At 39.3% G+C, this 25947-nt stretch overlaps 1 protein-coding gene and 1 non-coding gene across 5 annotated transcripts in view; one reads left to right on the forward strand and one right to left on the reverse strand.

Annotated features, from left to right (window-relative positions):
• SGPL1 (sphingosine-1-phosphate lyase 1) overlaps window positions 1-25947 on the reverse strand; it is a 62575-nt gene that overhangs the window by 13764 nt on the left and 22864 nt on the right. For 3 of the 4 annotated variants that reach the window (XM_009009780.5, XM_009009779.4, XM_035268058.3), the window contains exons 3-7: window positions 21664-21829; window positions 14876-14943; window positions 10981-11128; window positions 8093-8169; window positions 6183-6311 (exon numbers count right to left, since the gene is read on the reverse strand). In XM_009009780.5, the coding sequence (XP_009008028.1) occupies window positions 6183-6311; window positions 8093-8169; window positions 10981-11128; window positions 14876-14943; window positions 21664-21829 (588 nt within the window). Of the gene's footprint in view, window positions 1-6182; window positions 6312-8092; window positions 8170-10980; window positions 11129-14875; window positions 14944-21663; window positions 21830-24030; window positions 24081-25947 lie in introns of all 4 variants that reach the window. The other variant, XM_078345648.1, reaches the window with a different exon arrangement.
• LOC118146479 (U6 spliceosomal RNA) lies at window positions 7214-7319 on the forward strand. Its single transcript, XR_004732341.1, has one exon. It is a non-coding gene; the product is annotated as a U6 spliceosomal RNA (small nuclear RNA).

Raw genomic sequence — 25947 nt, forward strand, 5'->3', positions numbered from 1 at the left:
AGTCATTTTTTGAATCAGGAAGCCTTTATGAAACATGTGACCATCACCACAAAATAACACATTGAACTTGGGCATGGGACACTTGCTTGTAGGTCTCTGTACTTCTGTGTTGCAGAAGACAAAGTGCTTACAGCTGAGGTTAGCTCTGCAAATCAGCAGCATGTCCTGTGGTATAGCATAAAACCTCAGAAGGTCACGCGAGGAGCCACGCCAGCTGTGAAGAAAGCTGGGAAGGGACCAGCAAAGTCCAAGTCTCCAATGCGTCAATCTCTTCCGAAGGTCCAGTAATGACCTCAGCAAAAATATTTCCAAATTCCTAGTCACCTGCTTCATGTGGCCTATTTCTAGTCCAATAACTAGTCAAAACATCATTGTTATGTAAACACCAGTGTACTTTTGACTGCAAAAGTAGGAATATCTAAATTCTACTTTGTTCTGTTTTATTTGAGACAGAGTCTCACTCCTTCACCCAGACTGGAGTGTCACAGTGTGATCTTGGCTCACTTCAATCTCTACCTCCCAGGCCCAAGAGATTCTCTCACCTCAGCCCCCCAGAGCAGCTTGGACTACAGGTACACACCACCATGCCTGGCTAACTTTGGTATTTTTTGCAGAGACAGGGTTTCAGCAAGTTGCCCAGGCTGGTCTCGAATTCCTGGGTTTAAGTGATTCACTCACCTCAGCCTTCCACAGTGCTGGAACTACAGGTGTGAGTCACCATGCCTGGCCCTAAATTCTACTTTTAAGTTTTATTTCTGATTCTGTGTTTTAAAATTGTATTACTCTTCCACTTCTTTTTTTTTTATTGTTTAATTTTCAATCCTAAGCAAGACAAATTCCACTTCTTTCTACCTTCTATACCCAAAGAAAAAACAGAAATTTCAACTGTGAAGTAAGAAAATGGAGGCCTCAGTAACTACCTGTTATGTTATTCAACTTCTTTCAACATGTATAAAAACTCTCACTTTAACATACAGTATGTATTTCAGAAAACAAGAGAACACCATCTACTTGGAAAATTTTCTCTCAGATGCTGTCTGGATCTGATGACATTAGCACAAGACAAGAAGAATGTTTCACATGGTAACCTAATTTCTTTCAGTATGTGAAGTTATCTCTATCATTGTGACTGAGACAAACACAGTTAATAGAAGGAAAGATCCTTTAAGGTTGAAGAACAAAGAATGAAAAGAGCTTACAACTCTTAGCTAGGAATAGCCTAAAGACTGCCCAGCCATTTGGCCTTGTCTTCTTGCTTCCCACTCTGAACACTGAACTCTTTCTTCAGCAAAATCAGCTCATCCAGAGAGAGAGAAATAAGAAGCTAAGGGAGGAGTCGGGGAGACAGGAGCAGGAGAGGGAAAAAGACAATGCCAATGCTGATTAGTTATCTTATAAAAGTCCAAATATTAGAAGAGCCTGGGAATCATGCCATCCTTCTCCTGATTCCTGACACATGTGCTGAAGAAAGTCATAATAAGAGAGAAATGGTTTAATTGCAACAATACAAAAAAAACCTTAGGCCTGGACTTCTGGAGTAAGGTAAGAATTTAAAAAAAAAAAAGGTGTTGGCAGTGGGAAAAAAGAGTCAAAACCTACAACCACCATCAAATAAGGAAAGAGAAATAATCTAATGTAATAAACTTCAAATATTGGGAAAAAGAAAGAAAAGAAAAGAAAGAAAGAGAGAGAGAGAGAGAGGCAACAGAAAGCAGAAGTAAACAAAACACTAGTTTCTAATCAGCCCCTAAAACTGTACTGCAAAATCAGCAAAATCCTGAGAATTTTCCTTTAGACCCCCAAACCTGCAGAGAGGCAAGCTCAGGGGGTTTCCTTATCTTCTTCCTCTTCTCATGAGTGGTAAACATGGCTGCTAGGGAGAAATGAGCAAAATGGGAGAGAGAACATCAGGACTGGCTCTTTACAGTGAAAACGTAAGTGAATTAAATAAATAATCAGAGCTCAAAGAGTACTATCTCTTTCAAATAAGAGTGAACTCTGATAGGTAATTTTTAAGAGAATCTCAGAACAAACCCAGATATTCTCTTACAGACAGAACAAAGCTTTGGCTGACTTTGTCCCCAACCAAATGGTCTCAGACAAGAAGCGCCCACAGTGCATAAGAATAAACAAGGACTGGAGAATGCCACCCCAGGATGAGAGAAAATGGCAAGGCAACTATGCAAACATACTGAGAAGCAAGGGAAAAGGTAGCACATAGCATGCAAAATAAAAGCCCACCTCAAAAGGAAACAAGCTAAGAGACAGAAGGAAACTCCTCACGACTCTCTCACTATAGGAAAATATCATGAGAACATGAATTTAAGAAAACAAAGAGTTCAAAGCCTAGACTATGAAACAACAGAATGAGCTACAGACCTAAAAAAAAAACAAAGCCAGTAGCATCCACATAGAACTAATAAAAACATTAGGAACAGCAAGAAATAAACATTGCCGAGAATAAAAATGCTGACTTCAAGGAAAAGGTTAGTGAACCCAGATTCAAAAGATAGAGACTGAAAGATCAGTGCCACTCCACACATGGAGAACCGTGTTCAGTCAGGCCAGAGACAACCGAAAGACATTCAGAGAATGACTGTGATGGCTGGACAGCTGTGAAATCATATAAGCAGCAGAGTAATCCAGAAAAATTCGGGGAAGAGAAGATTCAGGGAGAAAGGGGCTTTCAAATATACAAAGCTCTGTCACGTGGAAAAAACAGTCACGGAGCTTCTATTTTCAGCAATATAGATTATATACCTTGAGCAACCCTCCTAACTGAAATAACTAAAAAACTTAATGAAACATAAAAAAAAAAATTTAAACCCATCATTAAGCTAACATAAAGAAACTTACAAAACCCCCAAACAAAGCAAAATCAAGAATCCTGCAAAATAAGAGAACACCAAAACTAGCTTTCACCCTGAGGGTGGCAGCAACCCCTACAGACTTCAAACTCCTACACTGACAGGTGAGCAAAGGATGGACCAGAAAATACATTTAGAGACTGCCCAAGGTAAGGAGTTCAACAGGAGATGGCTGGAAAAAAACAGACTCTTAGGTGTACAAGAAATAAATCCCAGTAATGCAAAAGAGGAAAGAAAAGAAAAACTGTTTTCTCAACCCTGATGTTCAAGTAAAGAAAAATAAGAATCTTTCAAGAATGTGAAACAACGGAGTCTTTATGTGAGTCTGTGGTCAGAATTCACACTACCTCTGTGGAACAAAATGACAAGCTAAGAATTGGGCTTAATTTGGTTCCAGTGTGGTGGCAATCCCTAGCAACTTACAAAAGTATGACAAATCTTCTCTGGAAGAAGAGAACTTCCAGACTTAACTGCAATCTAGGCCTCAAAGAATCCCTAGGTTCCCAGAAAAATGAGTGGCTCATATTAAAACAATCACAAATATAAGGAAACAAGGAACCATGACGGAAGCCAGCAGAACCAGATAGGTAAGGCTCATGGATATTGGAATTACCAGAAACGGAGGATAAAATATTTATGTGTAATATATTTAAGTATAAAAATTTAAGCCAAGGAAAGGAACTATAAAAAAACAACTAAACAGATTTCAAAACAAAAAAAAAGACGGCCAAGTGTGGTGGCTCACACCTGTAATCCCAGCACTTTGAAAGCCAAGGCAAGCAGATCACTTGAGGTCAGAGTTAAAACCAGCCTGAGCAACATGGTGAAACCCTGTCTCTACCAAAAATACAAACAAAACATCAGCGAGGCATGGTGGTGCATGCCTGTAGTCCCAGCTACTCCGGGGGGCTGAGGTGGGAGGATCACTTGAGCCCAGGGCGGCCAAGGCTGCAGTGAGCTAAGATCACACCACTGCGCCCTGGCCTGGGCGACAGAGTGGGACCCTGTCTCAAAAAAAAAAAAAAAAAAAAAACCATAAAATAAAAGGACAACTACAAAACAGAATTCAAGAATGAAATTATAGTAAATAAAATTTAAAAGCCCAATGGGCTTCTACTTATCATCAGGCTCCAACAATTTTCAATTTACAGCCAACCCTTCATCTACCCCCACCTGCCCTAGCCATTGTTGCTATAGAGAATAACAGTTATGCCTTGAGGTTATCTATGTTCTCTGTCTGCTCTCAAACACCAATTAGATGTGTGTTAACCTTCTCATTCTATCCTTTGCATTTCTTAACGTTTCTTTCATATTTTCTATTTCTTTGTCTCTGGACTGCATTCTGGTTAATTTTTTTTTTTTTTGCATCTGTCTTATTCCATAAATGTGACTTTGGAACTATGTACTTATTTTCCCTAGTTTTAAATGAACCAGAGCTCCTTGGACAAATGGCTGATTGTAGGCCTGGAGCAGGAAATGGACAGTGAACATGAAATTTTTGTCAAAAAAAAAAAAAAAAAAGGAAAGAAAGAGAGAAAAGGCTTTCAAAGATTACTTGGGTCATACAAATGGACCTAGGAGCCAATACGAAGATGTTCTCACCAGCCGAACATGGATGAAGTAATTTGAGCATCAATCTGAATAACAGCTACAATGGACTAAGGCACACACAGCATTCCACAATTTATCCATCTGTGTACCGTGTATAGGCATTTGAATTATTTCCAGTTTTGAGCTATCACGAATAACATTGCTATGAATATTTATTTATTTATAAATTATTTATTTATTTATTTATTTATGTTTGTGTCTGTGAGACAGTCTCACATGTCGCTCAGGGTGGAGTGCAATGGCGCGATCACGGTTCACTAAAACCTCCGCCTCCCAGGTTCAAGCAATTCTCCTGTCTCAGCCTCCTGAGTAGCCACCACCACGAACGGCTAACTTTTCTATTTTTAGTAGAGATGAGGTTTCACCATATTGGCCAGGCTAGTCTCCAACTCCTAACCTGTGATCCACCATCCGCCTGCCTTGGCCTCCCAAAGTGCTGGGATTACAGGTGTGAGCCACTGTGCCCAGACCATTGCTATGAATATAAATGTCCATATACCCTGATATAAACGTGTACTAATTTTTCTAGAGTATGTCCGGAGTAGCAGAATTTCTGGGTCACAAGATACATGTATCTTGAAATTTACCAGATAAGGCCAAACTGTTCTGTGGCTGTTTACTCTGTGGCCTCTTTTAAGTTCTTCAAGAGTCTAATGGCATGGGAGAATATATTGTGAGTACATTATCAGCTTCCCTCTGAAAGTGACCCTGTTCACCTCAATACTCTAAGGAAAACTGTTATTATATTATAGGTGGTTCTGTTTTTTAACAGTTTCAGTATTTTGTTTTGAAAATGAATGCCAGGAATATCACTTTTATTACTACTGAACACGATGATTTTCATGGTGCCAACATATTAGAAAAACAAAAGAAAAACAATGCTTCCCGGAGAAAAACTAAACTAAACTATTAGGTGTCCTTGTCTTCAAATGGGCCCTTCAATAATTAAATCTGCAGTTTTTATAATGACTGCAAATATGATGAGCATCTAATAGGATTAGCACCTAAATCTATCTATCCTACATAACCTGAGATTTAGTTTTTTCTAAAGACAATAGATCGAAACAGAAGTTTAGGAAAACTAACAATCATCTGCTTGAAACAACAGGTCAAACAAGGAATTCTCATGCGTTTCTTTAAATAGAATGATGTCTTCTTGCTTTCTTGATTCCTTACACCAACTAAATGAGGTTCAGTTTAAAGCAAAATAATAAACTAAACTTTGGCTCAGGTAAAACCAGAAGTATATTAAAAACACTGCAGGATGGCTCAACAAAAGTATACACAGATAAATAGGGGGATGGTAGGTGTGCGGGTGGGGGATAAGCGAAGAAGGGGGTAGGGAGGGAAGGAGTGTAGAGAGCAGATATGGCAACATATTTACATTTAGTGAATCCAAGGTGTTCTTTAACCTATCCTAGCAATTGAATGTACGTTCAAAGTTTTGCAAAATAAAAAGGTGAAGAGAAAAATATCTATAAGAATATATACCAAAATGTTCACATTCTCTGGATTACAAAATTACAAGCAACATTTAAAACTGCAGTTAATTAGGATCTCTCTATAATGATCAAAAATTCCTTGAGTAGTAAGATGATCTTTCTACAATGATCAAATATTACTTGTGTAGTAAAATATTTTTAATAAACTCCTCTATTTTAACCTAAAAAATAAGGCTATTGGATGCCACTTGCATATACTTACACATCCACATGAATCTGGTCCCCCATTGAACAGGGAGCAAGTTATCCTCACAACTTCTGCCTCTATCTTGCGTAATCCTGGGAAGATATCTGGATGCAGGGGGTTACTCCATGCAAAATCTCCATAAGCCTGCAAAGAAATGCAAGCAGATGTGAAATTAAACTATTACACTATACAGGACAAAGAGTCACGCACTAAAGAGTTTCTAAGTATTAGGCACAATGATAGGAACTGGAAAAAAAGGTAAGATATATTCCTCAACCTAAAAAAGATCAAAACATAGTGGAGAAGACAGACATGTAAATTAATAATTTTACAATGTGGTAAGGAAAGAAGTATAAATATGGTTAAACGAGCAGACTATAACACCAAACAGACCCAGCAGGAAATCTTAGCTTTGCCTGTCACTTTCAGCCGTGTACGTCAAATGATCTCAGGTTGTTTCTTTATATGCAGAAGAAGTTACGGTAGCTATCTTCTAGCATTCTAGCAATAATAACATAATGTTTGTGAGGGACTTAGTAGAGTGTCTGGCAAAAAGCAGCTGTTATCGACTGCAATACCAGATTTGTGTGCAGAGCATTAAAGGACTCTGAAGAGGTAACAACTAACATCCTGAGTGGTCTAGAGGTGTCCACCGAGTGGAACTTTGAGAGGTAAGGAGGAATCATAATTTAGAACAAGAGGAATGATGGAAGGGAAGGAAAACAACATGACGAGAGCATGACACATTCAGTAAAGAGAAAAGGCAGAATTAATGTTTATGTGGGAAATAAAGAGAAGTAGTTAAGAAAAGAAAGGTGGGAGTTGGCTCAGGAAGAAACTTGTATTCTCTGCTGCATAAGAACCTTTTTCATCCTATAGATGATGGGAAGCTACTGAAAGATTTTAAGCACAGAAAATCAGAGCATTACACCAAGCTATGTAAAACCTATCATATTTATTTAGTAAAGTGTAAGTAGTTTCATTAGAGACCATCAGTACAACCCCAATTTTATATGATGAAGTGGACTTTCAAAAATAAGTATGAGGTGCTCCTTTGGCAGCAAGTATACTAAAACTGGAACGATACAGAGAAGATTAGCATGGCCCCTGTGCAAGGATGACACGCAAATTTGTGAAGCATTCCATATTAATAAATAAATAAAAATAAATGTGAGGGCTGAGTGCAGCGGTTCACACCTGTAATCCCAACACTTTCAGAGGCCAAGGCAGGAGGATTGCCTGAGGCCAGGAGTTCAAGACCAGCCTGGGCAATACAGTGAGACCCTTTCTCTACCAAAAAAAAAAAAAAAAAAAAATACAAACATTAGCTGGGCATAGTGGTGCACGCCTATAGTCCCAAGTACTCAAGAGGCTGAGGTGGGAGGATCACTTGACCCCAAGAGGTCAAGGCTGCAGGAAGTGAACCATGATCACACTACTCTACTCCAGCCTGTGTGACAAGAGTGAGATTTTGACTCTAAAATAAATAAATAAATTTGATTAGAAATGAAAGAAGCTAACAATGAAAATTATTTGAAGTACATGTGAGACCACTGCTCATCTTGGGTTACATGATTTGCGAAAATTATGAGAGGGTTTTCTTATCTTTTCTTACCAAACAAAATCTGTCTCACCATAAAAAATCTCATGTAACAGACTTACCTTCCCTAGTAATCTGCCTTCTACATAGGAAATCTACAAAGCCTGAAAACCTAAATACCATTTTACTATATTACAGACTGAAGATGTCTTTGATAATATTATATATATTTGCTTATGTCTGGGTGAAGAGAAACTTTCATGGTTTTATTGTAAAAATAAGCTTTCCTTAAGTAATTTTTCTAATTACAAAAGTAAGGAGAAAAAAGGAGGTCATGTAAACTGGCACAGATCTCACAGGCTTCCCTCAAGAACTGGATGCCTACCTTCACAAGGAGCTCAGTGAGCTTCTCCTCCCCACTGTACACAGTTCCAGAGGCTCTCCCCTCTTGCCAGAAGGCATCTGCAGAGAAAGGTAAGATCACTGGGTCAGTAAGCAGGAATCTCTGGGAAGACAGGTTCTAATAAAGAACAAACAGGAAGAAACCTCTCTGGGTACAAAAGAAAAAAAAAGTTGAGTGGAAACCCAATAGCATTCTTATAGTAAACAGAAAAAAGTTCAATAAACAGCCCAATAAAGATAAAAAATAATTATTATCAGCAATGTGAAAAAGACATTAATAGCATTTAGGTACAATAAAAACAGTCCGACAATAACATTTTCCTCATCTTCAACTGCCTTCTAACAGCAGAAACATTTTCCTTGGTCTATACTTATTTTCTATTCTCTGTATGGCTTTGGAGTGACCTTTTTCTGCAATAGCTTCCTTCTTCTCTCCCTTCCTAACCAGTCCTAGGACTTTTGAGAACGGTTATGGGCAGAGTTGGCAGAAAAAAGCAAGACGAGAAGTATGAAATTTCAGCACACTATCATCAGAGACAAAACGAGAAAACAAACCACAATGAGGTATAAACCATGAGCACCCTGGTCTCAGAGGCCACTCCCTCAGTCAAACCTGGAAACCCACACAGAACTAGCTACCTGCTTCCAGCAGCACATGCTGTAGCATTCAAGATCAGGAACACAGTCAACATTGGGATAGACCTCCTTTATCCCAGTGTTGAAAGAAAAGTGAAGTTCCTGACTAGAATATAAGATCTGACTTTCCACTTTCCTCTCTCCCCGGGAGACATTCATTTTATCCATAGTTCTGCTGCTGTGGGTGTCTCAGGTCCTTCTGCTACAATGCAGCTGTGCCCTATTGAAAGTGGGTAGTGAGAAAGCTACTACAGTAACATACTAACTAAAAACCGCATGGAGCCATAGACTTTCCAAAGCAAAGATCTTCAGCTTTTGAGAACAGAAAACTGAGTGGTAAATATACAGACAAACTCATTCTCACACCAATCTGCCAAGCTCTGGCTTGCTGCCCATTTGACTTTCACTCTTTCCTTAGAGGACACTGCTCTGTACCATGCACATCTTCAGACCAGAGGTCACCAGCCTTTCAAAAATAAGTTACCTGGTTTCATTTCCTGTTCTTTTACTGATGCTAGAGAACACAGCAATGGACAGTGACTTAAACATTGAAGAAGGCAATATGGTTGTGGCAACCAGCTCTCATAATCATGGAAATCTTCAACACACAGGTTTTAGGGTGCTAACCCCTGCTTTATTCATCTACATCCTAGACTATATCAAATTTTGTACTATTCAATGTCAAGACCTCAACACATGTCACTTAGAAATTATAAAGGTATTTGTCAAGGCCGGGCACAGTGGCTCATACCTGTAATCCTAGCACTTTGGGAGGCCAAGGCAGGCAGATCACCTGAGTTCAGGAGTTCAAGACCAGCCTGGGCAACATGGTGAAATCCCATCTCTACTAATAACACAAAAAATTAGCTGGGTATGGTGGCCCACACCTGTAATCCCAGCTACTTAGGAGGCAGAGGCATAAGAATCGCTAAACCCTGGGAGGCAGAGGTTGCTGTGAGCTAAGATCGCACCACTGCATTCCAGCCTGGGAGACAGAGTGAGACTCTGCCTCAAAAAATAAAAATTAAGGGTATTTGTCAAAATGCAACATGATATCCTGGATTGGCTCCTAGAATAGAAAAAAGAACAGTTTAAAACAAAACAAAGCAAAACAAAACAAAAAATCCTGATGAACTAGCAAAAGAATTTGTAGTGTAGTTAATAGCACTGCACCAATATTAATTTTTTAGTTTTGATAAACATACCATGGTTATAGAGGATGGTAACATCAGGAAAAGCTGAGTGAAGGGTATATGGAAATCTCTATCATCTTTGCTACTTTTCTATAAATATAAAATTATGTCAAACTAAAAAGCTTATTTTTTAAAAGTACTTGTAATATGATCTTAATCAGTAACAAACATGAATCTGTTAGAGTTATTTTTTAAAAGTACTTGTAATATGATCTTAATCAGTAACAAACATGAATCTGTTAGAGTTAACAGCAATAATAGTTAACATTTACTGAACACTTACTATATGCCGGGCACTATAAAACATTTACACATGTATGATTTCATTCAACCTTTTCAGGTAAGTACTTTACTGATGTTACTATCCCCATTGCAGAGATACAGGAACTGGGACATACACAAGTTAAGTAATTCACCAAAGGCATACTTTAAGTGGCAAACCAAGATTTGAATCCAGGCTGGTTCCTGGGTTATGCTCTTAAGCACCAAGCTATCTGGTGTATTATCTATCAGGTATGTGCTCATGCATATATGTGTATAAACACACACAAACACTATTAGCATTCTCAGAAACAGATAGATATACAGATATAGATAGATGTAAACCTATATAGACAGATCTACCTGTAGCTCCATGCATATAGATATATATCATCTCTTTATCTCTGATGATGGAATTACAGTGACTTATTTTTCTTTGTGCCTTTATGCAGATTTCACATTTTTACATGAATCTGTATTTCATTTGTATTACATAGCTGATATTCTCTCTTCTTAAACACAAACATATTTGTTTCAGTCATGCTTACAAAAGGAAATAAAGCAAAGTTCCACTACCTCTGAGATTTGCTTGCTTTATGGATGAAGGATGAATCTAAACATAATTTTAAAAATATGAAATTCAACCTGAGAAACAGAGAGTAGGCCCTCCTAAACATGTAAGAACCAACGATGAGTTATTCTTCACCCATGTGTACATTAAACAATGACAAAACCAGTTGCTTTAAGGAAGCAGAGAGCATGTATATGCCAAGCATCATACCCATAGAGCTGTACTCTTTAAGTTTCTCCAAAACTGCAGATGAGCTCAGACCCTGGGAGGGCAAAGCTTTCACATACTCTTTGTCCACCTTCAGGAATGACATGTTCTTGTTAATATCCTCCTTGGTCTTGTTCAACTTGTCTTGAATCTCCAAAGGTAAGAAGGACAAAGTTAATCAGATGCAAGAGTATAGTAGAGACAGCAGAACCATTATGACATTCAAGCAACTGCTCAATGCTGGGCACTGCACAAGTAACTAGATAACATTTTTCTTAAAGATATATGGTGATATTTTGACTGGTCAGCTACTTTCTGGCACGTACAACGGCCTCTGAAAAATCTGAAAAGTGAAGCTTCTCTCTAAAGGTCAAGATGCACTCAGCCGGGCGCGGTGGCTCACGCCTGTTACCACAGCTTTTCAGGAAGCCGAGGTGGGTGGATCCCCTCAAGTCAGGAGGTAGAGACCAGCCTGACCAACATGGTGAAACCCCAACTCTACTAAAAATACAAAAATTAGTCAGGCATGGTGTAAGGTGCCTGTAATCCAAGCTACTTGGGAGGCTGAGGCATGAGAAACACTTGAACCCAGGAGGTGGAGGTTGCAGTGAGCAGAGATCACACCACTATACTCCATCCAGCCTGGGCAACAGAGCAAGACTCTGTCTCAAAAAAAAAAAAAAAAAAAAAAGATGCACCCAGTTTCCCCTTAACCCATTTATCTGCCATGCTGTTATCACTGCTGCTTCCCTTTGTTTGCATTGCTAAAGTCAGCACATCCCTGAGGGCAATATTTGGACTTTGATCCTGCCTTGGCAGCAACTACAGCATGTGTGTAAAAGAATCAAAGGTACAACTACGAACAGTAGCCAGAAAACTGGCCATGCTGCAATAAAAGGCATTCTGGTCCTTGTGCAAGTGATGAGCTCCATCAACACACATGCACACAGCACACCAGGAATTTGGAGGCCCCATGCAATACAAGCACAAGGCATTCTAAGAATTGCCCGGAAGGCTCCAATGTGTCTCCTTAAGCTTGCACCGTCTGACCCCAAAATGTTAGGAGGAGCTAAGGTCCTTTCTGCTATGCCATTTATCAACTATGATTCTCTTCTCTTCCATCCTCAAAGCCATAGCTTCTAAGGCATTTTCTTTTATTCACTTAACAAAACGCAGGCTGGGGCTATACAGTGAACAAAACAAACTTTTAGGCAGTGAAGAACACAGGAAAAAAAACAACTAAAAAACACCTCCTGTCCTCATGAAGTTTATTTTCAGCAGGAGAGACAGAAAGTAAGTCAGGTAGCAAAAAGTGCTGAGGAAAAAAAAAATAGCAGAGTAAAGAGGCAGAAGGGTAGGGCCTTCGGCTTACAGCAAAAGACTCTTGGTTAGTAGGTTTGGGGAGAGAAGCTACATGTCACAATTTGTTCATGTCACAGTGCTACTGTTTCAGCAATATATTTGCTAAAGAACTCAAGAACTTACTCCACACTAAGATTTTCTCATCTCTAGCCATGGATGATTAGAAGAAAGAGTTATTCTTAGATATGGCCCTTGATGAAACCACAGGGTAAGCCACTCTTTTTGAGCACACCTGCAAATAGTCTAACAGACCCGCACTAGCAGAGAGCAGAGGCTACACTCCTGGGCAATTCTCAGGCATGCTGTGGATGTGAAGATATTTTTTAAGTTGTAAATTTAAAAATTAATTCACATAAATAATTACTCATGCAACAGAACAGGCTATGAAAGCTGAGCTTCCATGCACAGAGTATGCTATTGCCATAAAATAAACCAGACAACAGATGACAGAGGTGTATTAGAGAGCACAGCAAGTACTTCCTTACTCCCAATTCTTGCCGCAAAGCCTATATTATGGTACCCAATTTTAATTTCTTCAAAATAACATTCCATGTATTTGTTTACTGATTTATTTTCTGTCTTTCCTATTAAAATGATAAGTTCTGGCTGGGCGCGGTGGCTCATGCCTGTAATCCCAGCACCTTGAGAGGCTGAGGCAGGCAGATCATGAAGTCAGGAGTTTGAGACCAGCCTGACCAATATGGTAAAACCCTGTCTCTACTAAAAATACCAAAAATTAGCCAGGTATGGTGGTGCACACCTGTAATCCCAGCTACTCAGGAGGCTGAGGCAGGAGAATCGCCTGAACCCAGGAGGCAGAGGTTGCAGTGAGCCCGAGATCATGCCACTGCACTCCAGCCTGGCCAACAGAGCAAGACTCCATCTCAAAAAAATAAAAAAGTAAGTTCCATGAGAGGAAGAGCTTGGTCTTATTCACCACCACATCCCCAGCACCCAGAAAAGTACTTGACACTGAGCAGGTGGCTCAATAAACATGTGTTGATAAGTGAATAAATGACAGAGAGCTACACATATGCACAGACGCACATGTGCGTGCACACACACATGTAACTTTTTGTCTCTAAGTCTCAGAATCTGCTTCTGAAAAAATAGAGGGTGATTAGATAGCCCTTAGCAAGCTAAGGATATTTACTTTATAAGTTAAAGAATGGGTTCTGGAACCCTAGCATTTATTTGTCTCAAAGTCTGGATACTGAATAAAGTGAGAAGAAAAAAAAAATGCAGGAAATAAGGGGAAATACTAATTTAATTTGTGCTATAGTCCATCTTCTACAATACCTTCCGTGTTCCCACCCCTTATACTCTGTAAGGGCTAGATTTACTTTTAGGGATTAATATAATTTGGAGAGCAAACAGAAGCCTATGTGCTCACATCCCCCTTCACCACCCCATTTATTGCTTCCACTCCCCTACAGAAAATGAACCTGAAGATACATATCTCTGGGAGAGTTAGCACAGCAGCCTGAATGGATTTCAGCCAAAGGCTAAAGATAAATGGTAACCTTTTAGATAAGGAGTCAGTGAAGGACCCCTGGTATAGCCAGGAAAGAAAACTGAAAGCCCAAAGTGAAAGAAAACTTGAATGCAGGTAAAGTTGGGAAAGACCAAAGGAGGGTGAGGGGAAGGCACTGGAGGAGATGAAGATGCCAAGCCTTCCTGAGAACTTGCCAAGGGGCCTGCCCTGTTTATCGTCATCTGTGATAAAGAACCTGTGGGAGGCATAGAGGTGACTACCTTATCCTCAGCATGGGTGAAGGCAAAGAGGAAGTAACAAAGGGGACATACTATAATATAGATAAGTGCGAAGAGCAAGTGACAGTGCTCTGCAACTTGGGATCAGCAAACTACAGCCAGGAACCTACTAAGGCATACCTGAATTAACAAAGAAAGTTTCACTGGAACAGAGCCAGGCTCATTCCTGAACCTCTTGCTGCCGTGCCTCTACAAGGGCAGAGGTAAGGAGTTGCAACAGACACGGTATGGCCTACGGAGCCCAAAATGTTTCATATCTAGCCCATTACAGAAAACGTTTGCAGACCCCTAACCTAAACCCTGTGAGCACCCAACTCCTAGACAAATATCTCAAGTCAGCCAGCCACATATTGTTCCAAAGCACCATAACACTACAGTCAAGTCTTCTCATTTCAAATTCTTACTTCCTTAACAGGCTTCTCATCTCTCCTTTGGCCATTTATGTTGGAGAAAGGGTTAAGTCAGGGTTTCTCAACCTTGGCTCTTTTGACATTTCCAGCCAGATAATTCTGTGATGGGTCAGGGGGGCAGCCCTGTACATTGTAGGATGTTCAGCAGCATTTCTGGCCACCATCCATTACATGCCAAGAGCACCACTCCATCTGAGCTGTGACAATAGAAAACTTCTCCAAACACTGCTAAGTGTCCCCTGAGGTAAGGGGAAAAAAATCACCCCTCCACTTTGAGAATATTAGGTTCAGTAAACAGAAAGAAGTATGATGCTCAAGAGGGGAAAAAAACAACATATACAGATTCCACTTACCTTACGACCAATAATGGGCATCTTCCTAGTGAGCTTAAAACATTTCTTTTTAAACCTTGACCATAAACCTGTAAGAAACAAATGGTTCTCTTATTCAAATAAATTTCCAGATATGACCTAGTATATAGCAACTATTCAACATGTCTTCCACAACCTCACTTGCCTCCAATTGCAAAGAATTGCTTTCCTTCAAAAAACAACAAAAAAATACTTTTAAATTTAAATTTGTGAAGTACCGTATTTACATGGTTCAAAATTTAAAAAATACAAACACCTGCACATACAGTAAAGCAGTGAAGTTTCCCTCTTTCAAGACTATCCCCCTGACCCTCATGCTACCCCCAAGTAAACACTACTGTTAGTTTCTGGTACACTCTTCCCGAGTTTCTTTATGCATACACGTGCAACAGTAAAGCTATATTCTTATTTGTCTACCTTCTTTTGCACAAAAAGTATACTCTAGAACTGTAGTAGACCTTGTTTTTCCACTTAGGAGTATTATCTTTAAGATCAGTGCATCCTCTCACTCTGTCGTCCAGGCTGAAGTACAGTGGCGGAATCTCAGCTCACTGCAACCTCTGCCTCCCGGGTTCAAGCAATTCTCCTGCCTCAGCCTCCCAAGTAGCTGAGACTACAGGCACATGCCACCTAATTTTTTGTATTTTTAGCAGAGACAGCGTTTCACTGTGTTAGCCAGGATGGTCTTGATCTCCTGACCTCGTGATCTGCCACCCACCTTTACCTCCCAAAATGCTGGGATTACAAGCGTGAGCCACCGCATCTGGCCCTCACTAATTTTTATAGCTGCAGAGTATTACATTATATGGATGTGCCAAAATTTATTTAACCTGCTTCTTAATGATGGACATACAGGTTGTTTCTAATATTTGCAATTACAGATCATGCTGAAATAAATAACCTTTTAACACATACCATACTGCATACCTACAAGTACACCTATAGGATATACTCTCAGAAGCAGTACTAGGTCAAATGATGTATGTATTTCAGAATTCTTGACCTTCCTAAGGTTTCTAGATGTTCAACATTTCTCTTCCTTCCCCCAAGACTAATGGCCAGCCCCTGTTTCCAGTTTGTTTTTCCTGGATCTATGTCCACCACTCTCTCATTCAACACAAATTCTAACATTTTCTGGATCTACAAATGCCCTCAAAATCGTGGATGCTGGCCAGGCACAGTGTTTACACCTCTAATCCCAGCACTTTGGGAGGCCAAGGTGGGAGGACTGCTTGAGCACAGGAGTTTGAGACCAGCCTGGGTAACACAGTGAGACAGAAACTACAAAAAGAAAAAAAAGTTTGAAAAATTGTGGATGCCAGAGTCCATTCTGTCAGGCAGTACATGGGACAAATAGAGAATTCTAATCCTGTTGATTATAATAATCATAAATACACAGCATCTAAATAGACTGATAGACCTTCTAATGCATTCATAATCAATATATCCCCACTGACTGACAACAGTATTCTGAGGCTGGCACAGAAGGCATTATTTACCACCCACAAGTGACATAAAAGGCAATGGAAGATCAAAGCCTCAAAACTTGCTTTAAGGCCACAGATAAAATCAGTGATGAAACAAAGATTTAACTCAAGTCTTTGTATTTTCAGTCCAGGATTCCCAGAATTCTATACTGTTTCAAATGCACCATCGGAATTTCCTGTTTGAGTCTATAAGAATCTAGGCCTGGCTTTTATCCAAGGTGTGAACTGAGTATGAACTACTGCATTCCTAGGAGATCTGGGAATTCTCACTTTCCTGGCCATAAGGAGCTCCCTCTTCACTCAACAACCACAGGATGTGTCTGTACCCGCTTTTGGTATCTATTGCATCACGCCTTGCATCTCTGCTGTTTTTGATTCACCTGTAACCTTCTCTAACTCTCCCTAGAGTCCACATTCTGTAAACACCTGGTACAAAACCAGGTAACTAAGACACAAACTTAATCATAAGACAAAGGGACTGAACCCACTTGTTTGTGGTTACTTTTTGTTTAAATTTTGGAGTATTTCCTTCCAGCCATATGTTCTACACACTGTAATACATACCCGAAATCCTATTTAATGTAAATTAACTGTATCCTCCTGACAGCATTTTCTACATTATTAACAATTCTAACATATTTTTAAATGTTAGAATAGTCCAACAAATGACTATAATCTACTGTTGGATAGTTCAACTTCTTGTTATTCAACTGTTTCTGTTAAAGCTGTACAGATTCAGAACTGCTTCCTTATCTGATGAAGTAATTGAGGTAAAAATAAGTCTAAAAATCAGCAAACTGAACCAGCTGTCCTGAAGTATAGTCATGTGACTAGGGGAGGATAAAAGAATAGACTAATTTTGTGGAATTTGTGAGAAAAAAAATGGTACAGGGTAAAAAGAACAGAATACAGCATCAGAGATGAAGAAATTAAAAATAAAAAGATCCCATGGTTATCACCTAAAAAGATTATCTCAAAAGTCCCTAGGGATACAGAAAGAAAAGTAACTAGAATTTTTTAGTGGGATTGAGGGTAAGTGGAAGAAGGAATATTAGGAGATGGTCAAAAGGACAGAACATTCCAGTTAGATGAAAGCAGTAAGATCAAGAGATCATGGTGACACAGTAAATAAAAATGTGCTGTATACTTAAAGATCGCTAAGAAAATAGATTTTAAGCGTTCTCACCATTTAAAAAGGTACATGAGCTAATGTTAGCTTGATTGAACCATTCCACGACTTACGCATATTTGAAAACATCATGTTGTACACCATAAACATATACAATATTTGTTTTTAAAAAAGTTTAAGAAAACGAAATAGGAAACGTCAGTATAAGAACAATGCATGGTTCTTAATAGTTTACAAATTCCACTCATGCAAAACATGAAATTCAGTCCTCATATTACCTGTGACTAGATAAAGCAGCTATTATGACATCCATTTGATTGCAAGGAATAGGCTAAGAGAGCTTAAAAGGGTGCTACCCAAGGTGACAACAAGAAACTGAGAGTTTATCATCTCCTCCCATGACATAAAGCTGATTTCTGTTGGTGAACTATGGACAACTCACAGTTAAAAGCAGTGTGAAAGTAAAAAGTAATAAACTGTGAGCTGATAATCACAGAGAAGAAATAAGGAAGAGGCAACATCCTGGAGAGCTGCTAACCCCTGCCCAGCTCATGCCACTGCCCACTTCTTCTCTATCCCAGGCTCCATCCTTTGTTCCAGAACTACTCTCTTCCCTCAGGAGAGATTTAGAGTTGGAAGATCAACAAAATTCATCACTAGTCCAGACTTCAGACTCCTCTAGTGCAGTGTACTAAAAATAACCTGACTGCTCAGCAACACATGGCAAGTGAGCAAATGCCAAAAAATGAATATTCTATCAAAATTATCCCTGATCTCTCGAGGGAAGACATTCTTATCTGTGTCTAAAATTCACGTTGGAAGTTACCAAATAAAAGTGTGCTGTGTATGTGCTAAATTGTACAAAATTGTCGATATCCAACAATTTTTTACCATAAAAATTATATTCTGTATGATTCAAACTGGATTCAGATATAGAAACAGAGAGACAAATAGTGGTATCCTTCAGTAGTAAGATTTTAATTTTGTTCTTATTTACCCATATTGTCCAGCTTTTCCACAGTGAATATGTACTGCTTTTGTTTTATATTATATATATATGTTTAAAAACAAAACAACTTGGCCAGGCGTGGTAGCTCACGCCTGTAATCTTAACACTTTGAGAGGCTGAAGTGGGCAGATCACCTGAGGTTAGGAATTCAAAACCAGCCTGGCCGATATGGCAAAACCCCATCTCTACTAAAAATACAAAAATTAGCCAGGCATTGTGGTGGGTGCCTATAATCCCAGCTACTCTGGAGGCTGAGGCAGGGAGAACTGCTTGACCCCAGGAGGCAGAGGTTGCAGTGAGCTGAGATCGTACTACTGCACTCCAGCCTCATGACAGAGTAAGACTGTCTCAAAATAAAACAAAACAAAAACCTCAAATGGTTTGGAGTTCAGCCCACAAGGATTTAGATGGCATATGTCATCAGTATTCTATAACTAATAATTTTCTCATGGAAAATTGGCCTCTCAGAGGCCAGCATATTCCTTTTTGACCACTAGAAGCAGATAAGTAATTATCAGAACCTAAGATGGCTGTGTTTCTACTATTAGTTAAGTGAAATGTATGGCACAGTGAGCTGCAGAAATGAAATGAGAAATACGTAGCCACAAAAAAATGAAAAATATGGGAGGTAATGCATGTTAATTTGCTCAATTTAGCCATTTCACAATGTATACACATTTCAAAACAACAGGTTGTACATGATAAATATAAACAATGTTTATTTGCCAATTAAAATAATTTAAAAATTTGTTTTAAAAAGAAGTAAATACCTGAAGTTAATACTAATCATAGCAGTATAATATAAATTTCAGATCTCTACGCTTAGCCTTGTTTCACAGATGTACCACCTCTGAATGGTAGTACATTTGTAAACAAGGCAGTACAATAAATGGTGGCTGCCAGGGGATGGGGGAGAGAGTAATGGGCAGTCACGATTTGATGTTATTAAAATGGAGTTTCAGTGGGCTAGTACTGATGCCTGTACAGTAATGTGAATGTACATACTGCCACACGACTAACTGTATACTTAAAAATGGTTAAACCAGTAAATTTCAGGTTATATATATTTTATAATAGAAAGATAAGCAGAGACTGGTTATTTTTAAAAAATTAAAAGTTAAAAAATAAAAAGAAAGTACATTTCTTGCTACCCCTCCGAGTCCTCTGAAATGGGCGCCTTACTCAATGAACTGAATACAGGAATAAGCATGAGCAGAGGACATGAGCCACATCCATATCCAAACCGCTGAGCAGATGCTGCAGAAGGGCCAGCCAGTCTAATTTCTCAGAGTTTATCAGAAAATGTTGCAAGGACTAAGAGCAGCAACTGAGGACAAAGCTTTGAAAGCTGGAATGAAGTACAGATTGACACAGGACAGTCACGCCTCATTTCTGCTTTAATTGAAAACTCTAAGTAGATGGAACTTGCTTCTTAGTTGTCGGGTTTTGCAATGTTTACTACACCATAAATCACTAAGAAGCTATTTGACGAGTAAAGAGATAAAAATGGAATCTGGCTTCTAAACTGACTTTCCTTGAGCAAGAAGAAGAAAAGAAAAAAAACACAGGTGAAGAGTCCTTTTAAACAGATGTTATCAGGGAAACAAAGTGGTGGGGAAACTTCAAACAAATGAGAAACTGAATAATTATCTTGAATGTTACTGATTTTTTTTTTTTTAAGACAGAGTTTTGCTCTGTCACCCAGGCTGGAGTAAAGTGGCACAATCTTGGCTCGCTGCAACCTCCGCCTCCCAGGTTCAAGTGATTCTCCTTCCTCAGACTCCCTTGTAGCTGGGATTATAGGAACCCAGCTAATTTTTTATTTATTTTTTTGTATTTTTAGTAGAAATGGGGTTTCACCATTTTGGTCAGGGTGGTCTAGAATTCCTGACCTCAGGTGATCCACCCGCCTCGGCCTCCCAAAGTGCTGGATTACAGGCGTGAGCCACTGCACCCGGCCACTGTTACTGATTTCTTATCTCAACGAAGTTAACTCCAATACCCTACTAAGAGTTGGGAAAGGGTATAGGGGAGTGTTACAGAACATCCAGCACCATATCGATGATTTGTGTTTAGGTACAAACAAAACTCACCAAGCACTGACTGCAACTCATAAGAAGGTAACATGCAACCAGGTTTCTAGGTGGGAAAAAAGTGGGTGGTCAGGAAAGGGGCTTAATCCTAAGCAAGGGTGGAAAATTCATAAGCAGATCATTGGACTGCTCATCTTCTGTGCCCTGAGAAGTGGCCTCTTCTTCGCCATGTTGATCTGGCTCTGAGTCACTTCCGGGAAGCTCAAAGTATACAATCCCCACCCCTCCCCAGCTCCGATACCAGAAGTTCAGCTCCAAGAGGAGAGAGATCCTGTACTACTTGTGCAGATATCCCCAGAGGCTGCTGCAGTGCCTGGCACATAACAAGCACTCAAATGGTCACCACATAAGTGCTGTTCCAATTTCACCTAATCTTTATTGAAAGGGATGGCACAAAATGAAAGCAAAAAATTCCTGCTTGGGGAACACCAGGTGACATAATTATGTTCTAAGGAAGAAACTGGTACCGAAGGTTTAAGCCACACTGAGATAGCTGTGGATCCTTACAATGACTAATTCTGAGGTGTTTTTACATAAACTACAAATTCAAAAAAAAAAATCAATGTTAAGGAGTATTAATTACACAAGAGTCCTGTTATAACTTGACCAATCAGAAGACAAAGTACCACTTTACATTTAAACAGATTTTAAAAATAAGAACCAAACAAGGGCATGGCATGGTGGCTCGTGCCTATAATCCCAGCACTTTAAGAGGCCAAGGTGGGAGGATCACAAGGTCAAGAGATCAAGACCATCCTGGCCAACATGGTGAAACCCCAACTCTACTAAAAATACAAAAATTAGCTGTGGTGGTGCACGCCTGTAGTCCCAGGTACTCCGGAGGCTGAGGCAGGAGAATCACTTGAACCTGGGAGGCAGAGATTGCAGTGAGCCGAGACTGTGCCATTGCACTCCAGCATGGCGACAGAGTGAGACTGTCTCAAAAAAAAAAGAACCACACCAAAAGGCAATAAATTAGTCCTATCTGTCAGCAATGAGTTTGAGGCTAGTGACATACCACCATACCTTTACAGAGGAGACAGCATACTTACTCTCTGGCTGGAAGACAAACTCATATCCCCAGACTACCAGCAGGGTCCACACGACACTCCATGCGATTAGCTGCCAGGGCTCATACTTGGTGCAATGCCCGTTTACATAATTCTTGGCTTTTGTGGAGTATACTTCCAAAATCTCTAAGTAGGGCTCAAAGGCCTTCTAGAAATACAAGAGAAAAACAGAAACATTACATTTTGAGAGAGAAAAGAAGTCTGTTCTTAGTTTGTACTTCAACTCTCGTTTTTCAAGGGCAAGGTCATTCCTGATCTTGCCCTTCTTCAGCAATAATCTTATCATCATCTACAGCCCTCAGACTTCTGTACCAGTTACTCCAGCAGCACTCCACTGCCACTTAAGAGCTAGTGGACTTTGAGGATATTTTTGATCTTGTGCCTATTTTGTACAATAAGAGGGTTAAGCTAGATCGTCACTTTAGCCCTAAAATTTGTGTGACTGTCAGTATCACTGTCCCATTCTCTTAACTCAAACTAATACCCCCAGTATGAATGTCATTTCTCTTCTCTATTTGAATCTTTCCTATTCTCTATCCCAGTGGTTAGCAAACTGGTTCTGGAATGAGCCTGATACTAAATTATTTTATACTTTAACTGTTGTGAACCAAAGGTTCTCCTTTACAACTACTCATCTTTGCTGTTGAGTGCAAATATAGTCACATTTAGTGCATAAACAAATAAACATGGCTGTGTTCCAACACAATGTAATTATGGACACAAAAATTTGAATTTCATGTAATTTTCATGTTCACAAAATATTATTTTAACAATTTTTAAAATGGAAAAATCATTCTTAGCACATGGACCATATAAAACCAGGCATATAGCCAGATCTGGCCCATAGGCCACAATTTACCAATGCCTGCACTAAGGCCTTAATTCACTATAAATCTCTTAATCAGCAACCATATCTTATCAGCATGTACACTCCTCACAACATCTGGTACAAGAAAGAAAAAAATCCAGTTCTCTGTAAACTTATCAGAGTATCTCATTTAGGAGAATTCCTCTCTCCCTTTAAATTCTCCTCCAGCACTCATCCGTGATAAGTCCCATACAGAGCTTATCACAACCTGCCTTGCAGTCTACTCGTCTGTTTTTTTATCTCCCTGACTATATGGTTAGGTCCCTTAAGACAGACCAGTTCTATTCATATCAACAATCCCCCTACAGTGCCCTGTACAAACTAAGGTCTTTTATAGTTTGTTATTCATTGACTTAATCAATAGTGATTAAGCATCCCCAGGGTTGAAGGCAGTAAGCTAGGCTAGTGTTCAGGTACATATCATAGTTCCAAGTCTATAGTGAGTTTACAATCTAATCCAAGAGGTAGACATGTGTCTATACACACAAAAGGCACACATACATAAAAACAAATCACGAAAACTCCTCAGGGGAATAGCCACCAAAGGCATATGAGTGCCAAGACGGAGCACTGAGGAAGGCTCATCTAACTAAGAAGGGATAAAGATAATGACAGAGGGTAAAATTTAAGCCAATTAACAGGGTGAAAGAAAATTCTCTAGGTAGAAAAGTTAAAAGGAAGAAGGTCGCACTAGGAAGAGAGGATAGTAGCTGCAAGTGCCTAAAGAGAGTCTGCGTATGGCAAAAGTTCTACGTGGTAAAGTGTAAGCTACATGATGGCAGGGACCATCTCTGTGTCATCCTGTGCTAAATCCCCAACATGTGGCAGAGTGCCCAGCACACAATTTATACTGAATACAAATTTGGACAGTGGCTGACAGTGCCCAAGTAAGTGAGTGAACACTGAAATCAGAGCCCTGAGGCTGGGAGAAGTATACTAGGTCCATGACACGTTTTGGATCCCTATCCTCCAAATCTCATGTTGAAGTATGATTCCCAATACTAGAGATGAGGTCTGGAGGGAGATGACTGGATCATGGGGGGCATCTTCCATGAATGGTTTGGCACCATACCCTTGGTGATAAATGAGTTCTTCCTCAGTTAGTTCATGTAGATCTGGTTGTTTAAAAGTCTGGAACCTCTCCCCTCTTTCTTGCTCTCACTCTTGCCATGTGATGTGCCTGCTCTAAGCTTCACCTTCCTCGATGATTGCAAGCTTCCTGAGGCCTCACCAGAAGCAGATATTGAAGCCATGTCTGTACAAATATGCAGAACCACGAGCCAATTAAACTTTTCTTTATAAATTACCCAGTTTCACGTATTTCTTAACAGAAATGCAAGAATGGGCTAATGTAGTCCATATTTTAAAAAGACTTAGAAAAACAGATAGGAACTTTTGTAAAGCAATGTGTTGGTATCTATTAACATTTTAAACATATATTCATTTTGACCTAGCAATTCCACTTTTTGACATCTACATACTTGCACATGCATACAAGTAAACGTGTTCAGGATATTCATTTCAGTATTCTCTGTAACAAAAGGAAAAAAATAATGTAAACATCTATCCAGAGAAGAATGGGTAAATAAACTATAATACACGTAGTTTATGGACCCATACTAGGAAACATTAAAAAGAAGACTGAACTACATGAAAATATTTCCAGAACACAGTATCAAGTAAAAATAAGTAAATTACAAACAAGAGCAATAAAACAAAACAAAAGGCATGGATTTTTAAGTATATGAGCTCATTTTACTGGGTGTGAGTATAGAGATTATTCAAAATTTTCAAGTTCTAGTTCGAGTGACTGGTTAACTATGATGTTAACAGTTAGTATCATTATTAACTATGGTAAGACTAGAAGAGGAAGGGAAAATAAAGAAGGTAGAAGATGTTTTGAGAAAAAGATAATGATACTGACTAACATTCCTATTGGATATCCATGTACAATGTTCTAGTAGGAACAGGAAAGCTTAGAAAAAGGACAAATACTCAACAAATGTTTGTTGAAAACATTTGTACCTGCGGTGGACTGAATGTTTATGCCCTTCCCCAAAATTTGTATGTTAAAACCTAACTCTCAAGCTGATGGTGGGAGGAAGAGGGAGTCTTTGAGGAGGGAGTCATTAGATCACAAAGGCAGAGGCCTCCTGAATAAGATTAGTGACTTTATAAAAGAGATCCCCAGAGAGCAAATTTGCCCCTTCTATCATGTGAAGACACAGTGAGAAGACATTTTCTATGAACCACTTTTACGAAGGCCACCTTCCAGGAAGCAGGCACCATATTTGCTATTGCCTTGATCTTGGGCTTCTCTGCCTCCAGAACTGAGAGAAATGGATTTCTGTTGTTTATATGCCACCATGTTTACGGCGTTTTGTTATAGCAGCCTGAATGGACTCAGACAATACTCTTAGTAATTAGACTGTGGTATAAGGTAATTAACATTAGACAACTATTAAGTTCCCTGGAGGGCTATCCATGGAGACAGTTTATCTGCAATTCCCCAATAGTTCCTGGTGGTCATTCCCCAGAGCCCAGTTTTACATCAACAACCTCTATCCAAAACAATGGCAATACCAGCCAAAACCTGGGAAAGATCAGAGGAGTCTATCATCAAAGGTATGTCCTGATGTCTATCATTACATAGACTTGTCTAGTGTGAAAGCTGTGGTCAAACCAGATGGTTAATACTGTGTATGAATGAGATGATGAAAGAACAATCATTCAGATTAGCTTTTCTTCTGGTGATACTAATTCCTAATTCACCCAGAAAATAGAGGTTACCACTGTCAAAAGATGACTACAGATATTACCAACAATTCACAGCACTGAACAAAAAACTAGTTTTAGGGAGACAGCAAAGAACCAGCAAATGCAAACTAACTGTTAAAAGCCTTAAAATTAAGATATAAAGACATTCCTCACTAACATTTAAAAATATAAAGACATTCCTCATTACCATTTAAAAAATTATATTCAGCAAGAATATATACTTTTTGTATTTACTTGGATTCTTAAGAAGATAATGGCAATCCTTAAATTCAAAGGGAATCCTTTAAAAGGAGAAGTATCTAAATTCTTTAACACCAAAGACAGAATGGCACTGCAATTGGATGGGTCCTGACAAGCTTTTGAGGAGGTAACTAGTTGATCACAGAAATTACATCTCCTGGCATCATTCTAAGGTCTTTCTAGGTTACTAAAACAACCTAGGCTCAATCCCCAATGAAGATGCAACTCACAACAGCAACTGCTCACTGCATTATCAGACTCTATGGGGTAAGGTATCCTATCTCCTTGGAATAAAAGATGATGCAGTTCCTTAGGGCCTTGAAATGGCACAAACCCCAGGCTGGGTCCTGATGCAATACTCCAGCCCTTGGGAAGCACAG

This window comes from Callithrix jacchus, chromosome 12 (assembly GCF_049354715.1).
Source record: "Callithrix jacchus isolate 240 chromosome 12, calJac240_pri, whole genome shotgun sequence".
In the NCBI taxonomy this organism is placed as follows: Eukaryota; Metazoa; Chordata; class Mammalia; order Primates; family Cebidae; genus Callithrix; species Callithrix jacchus.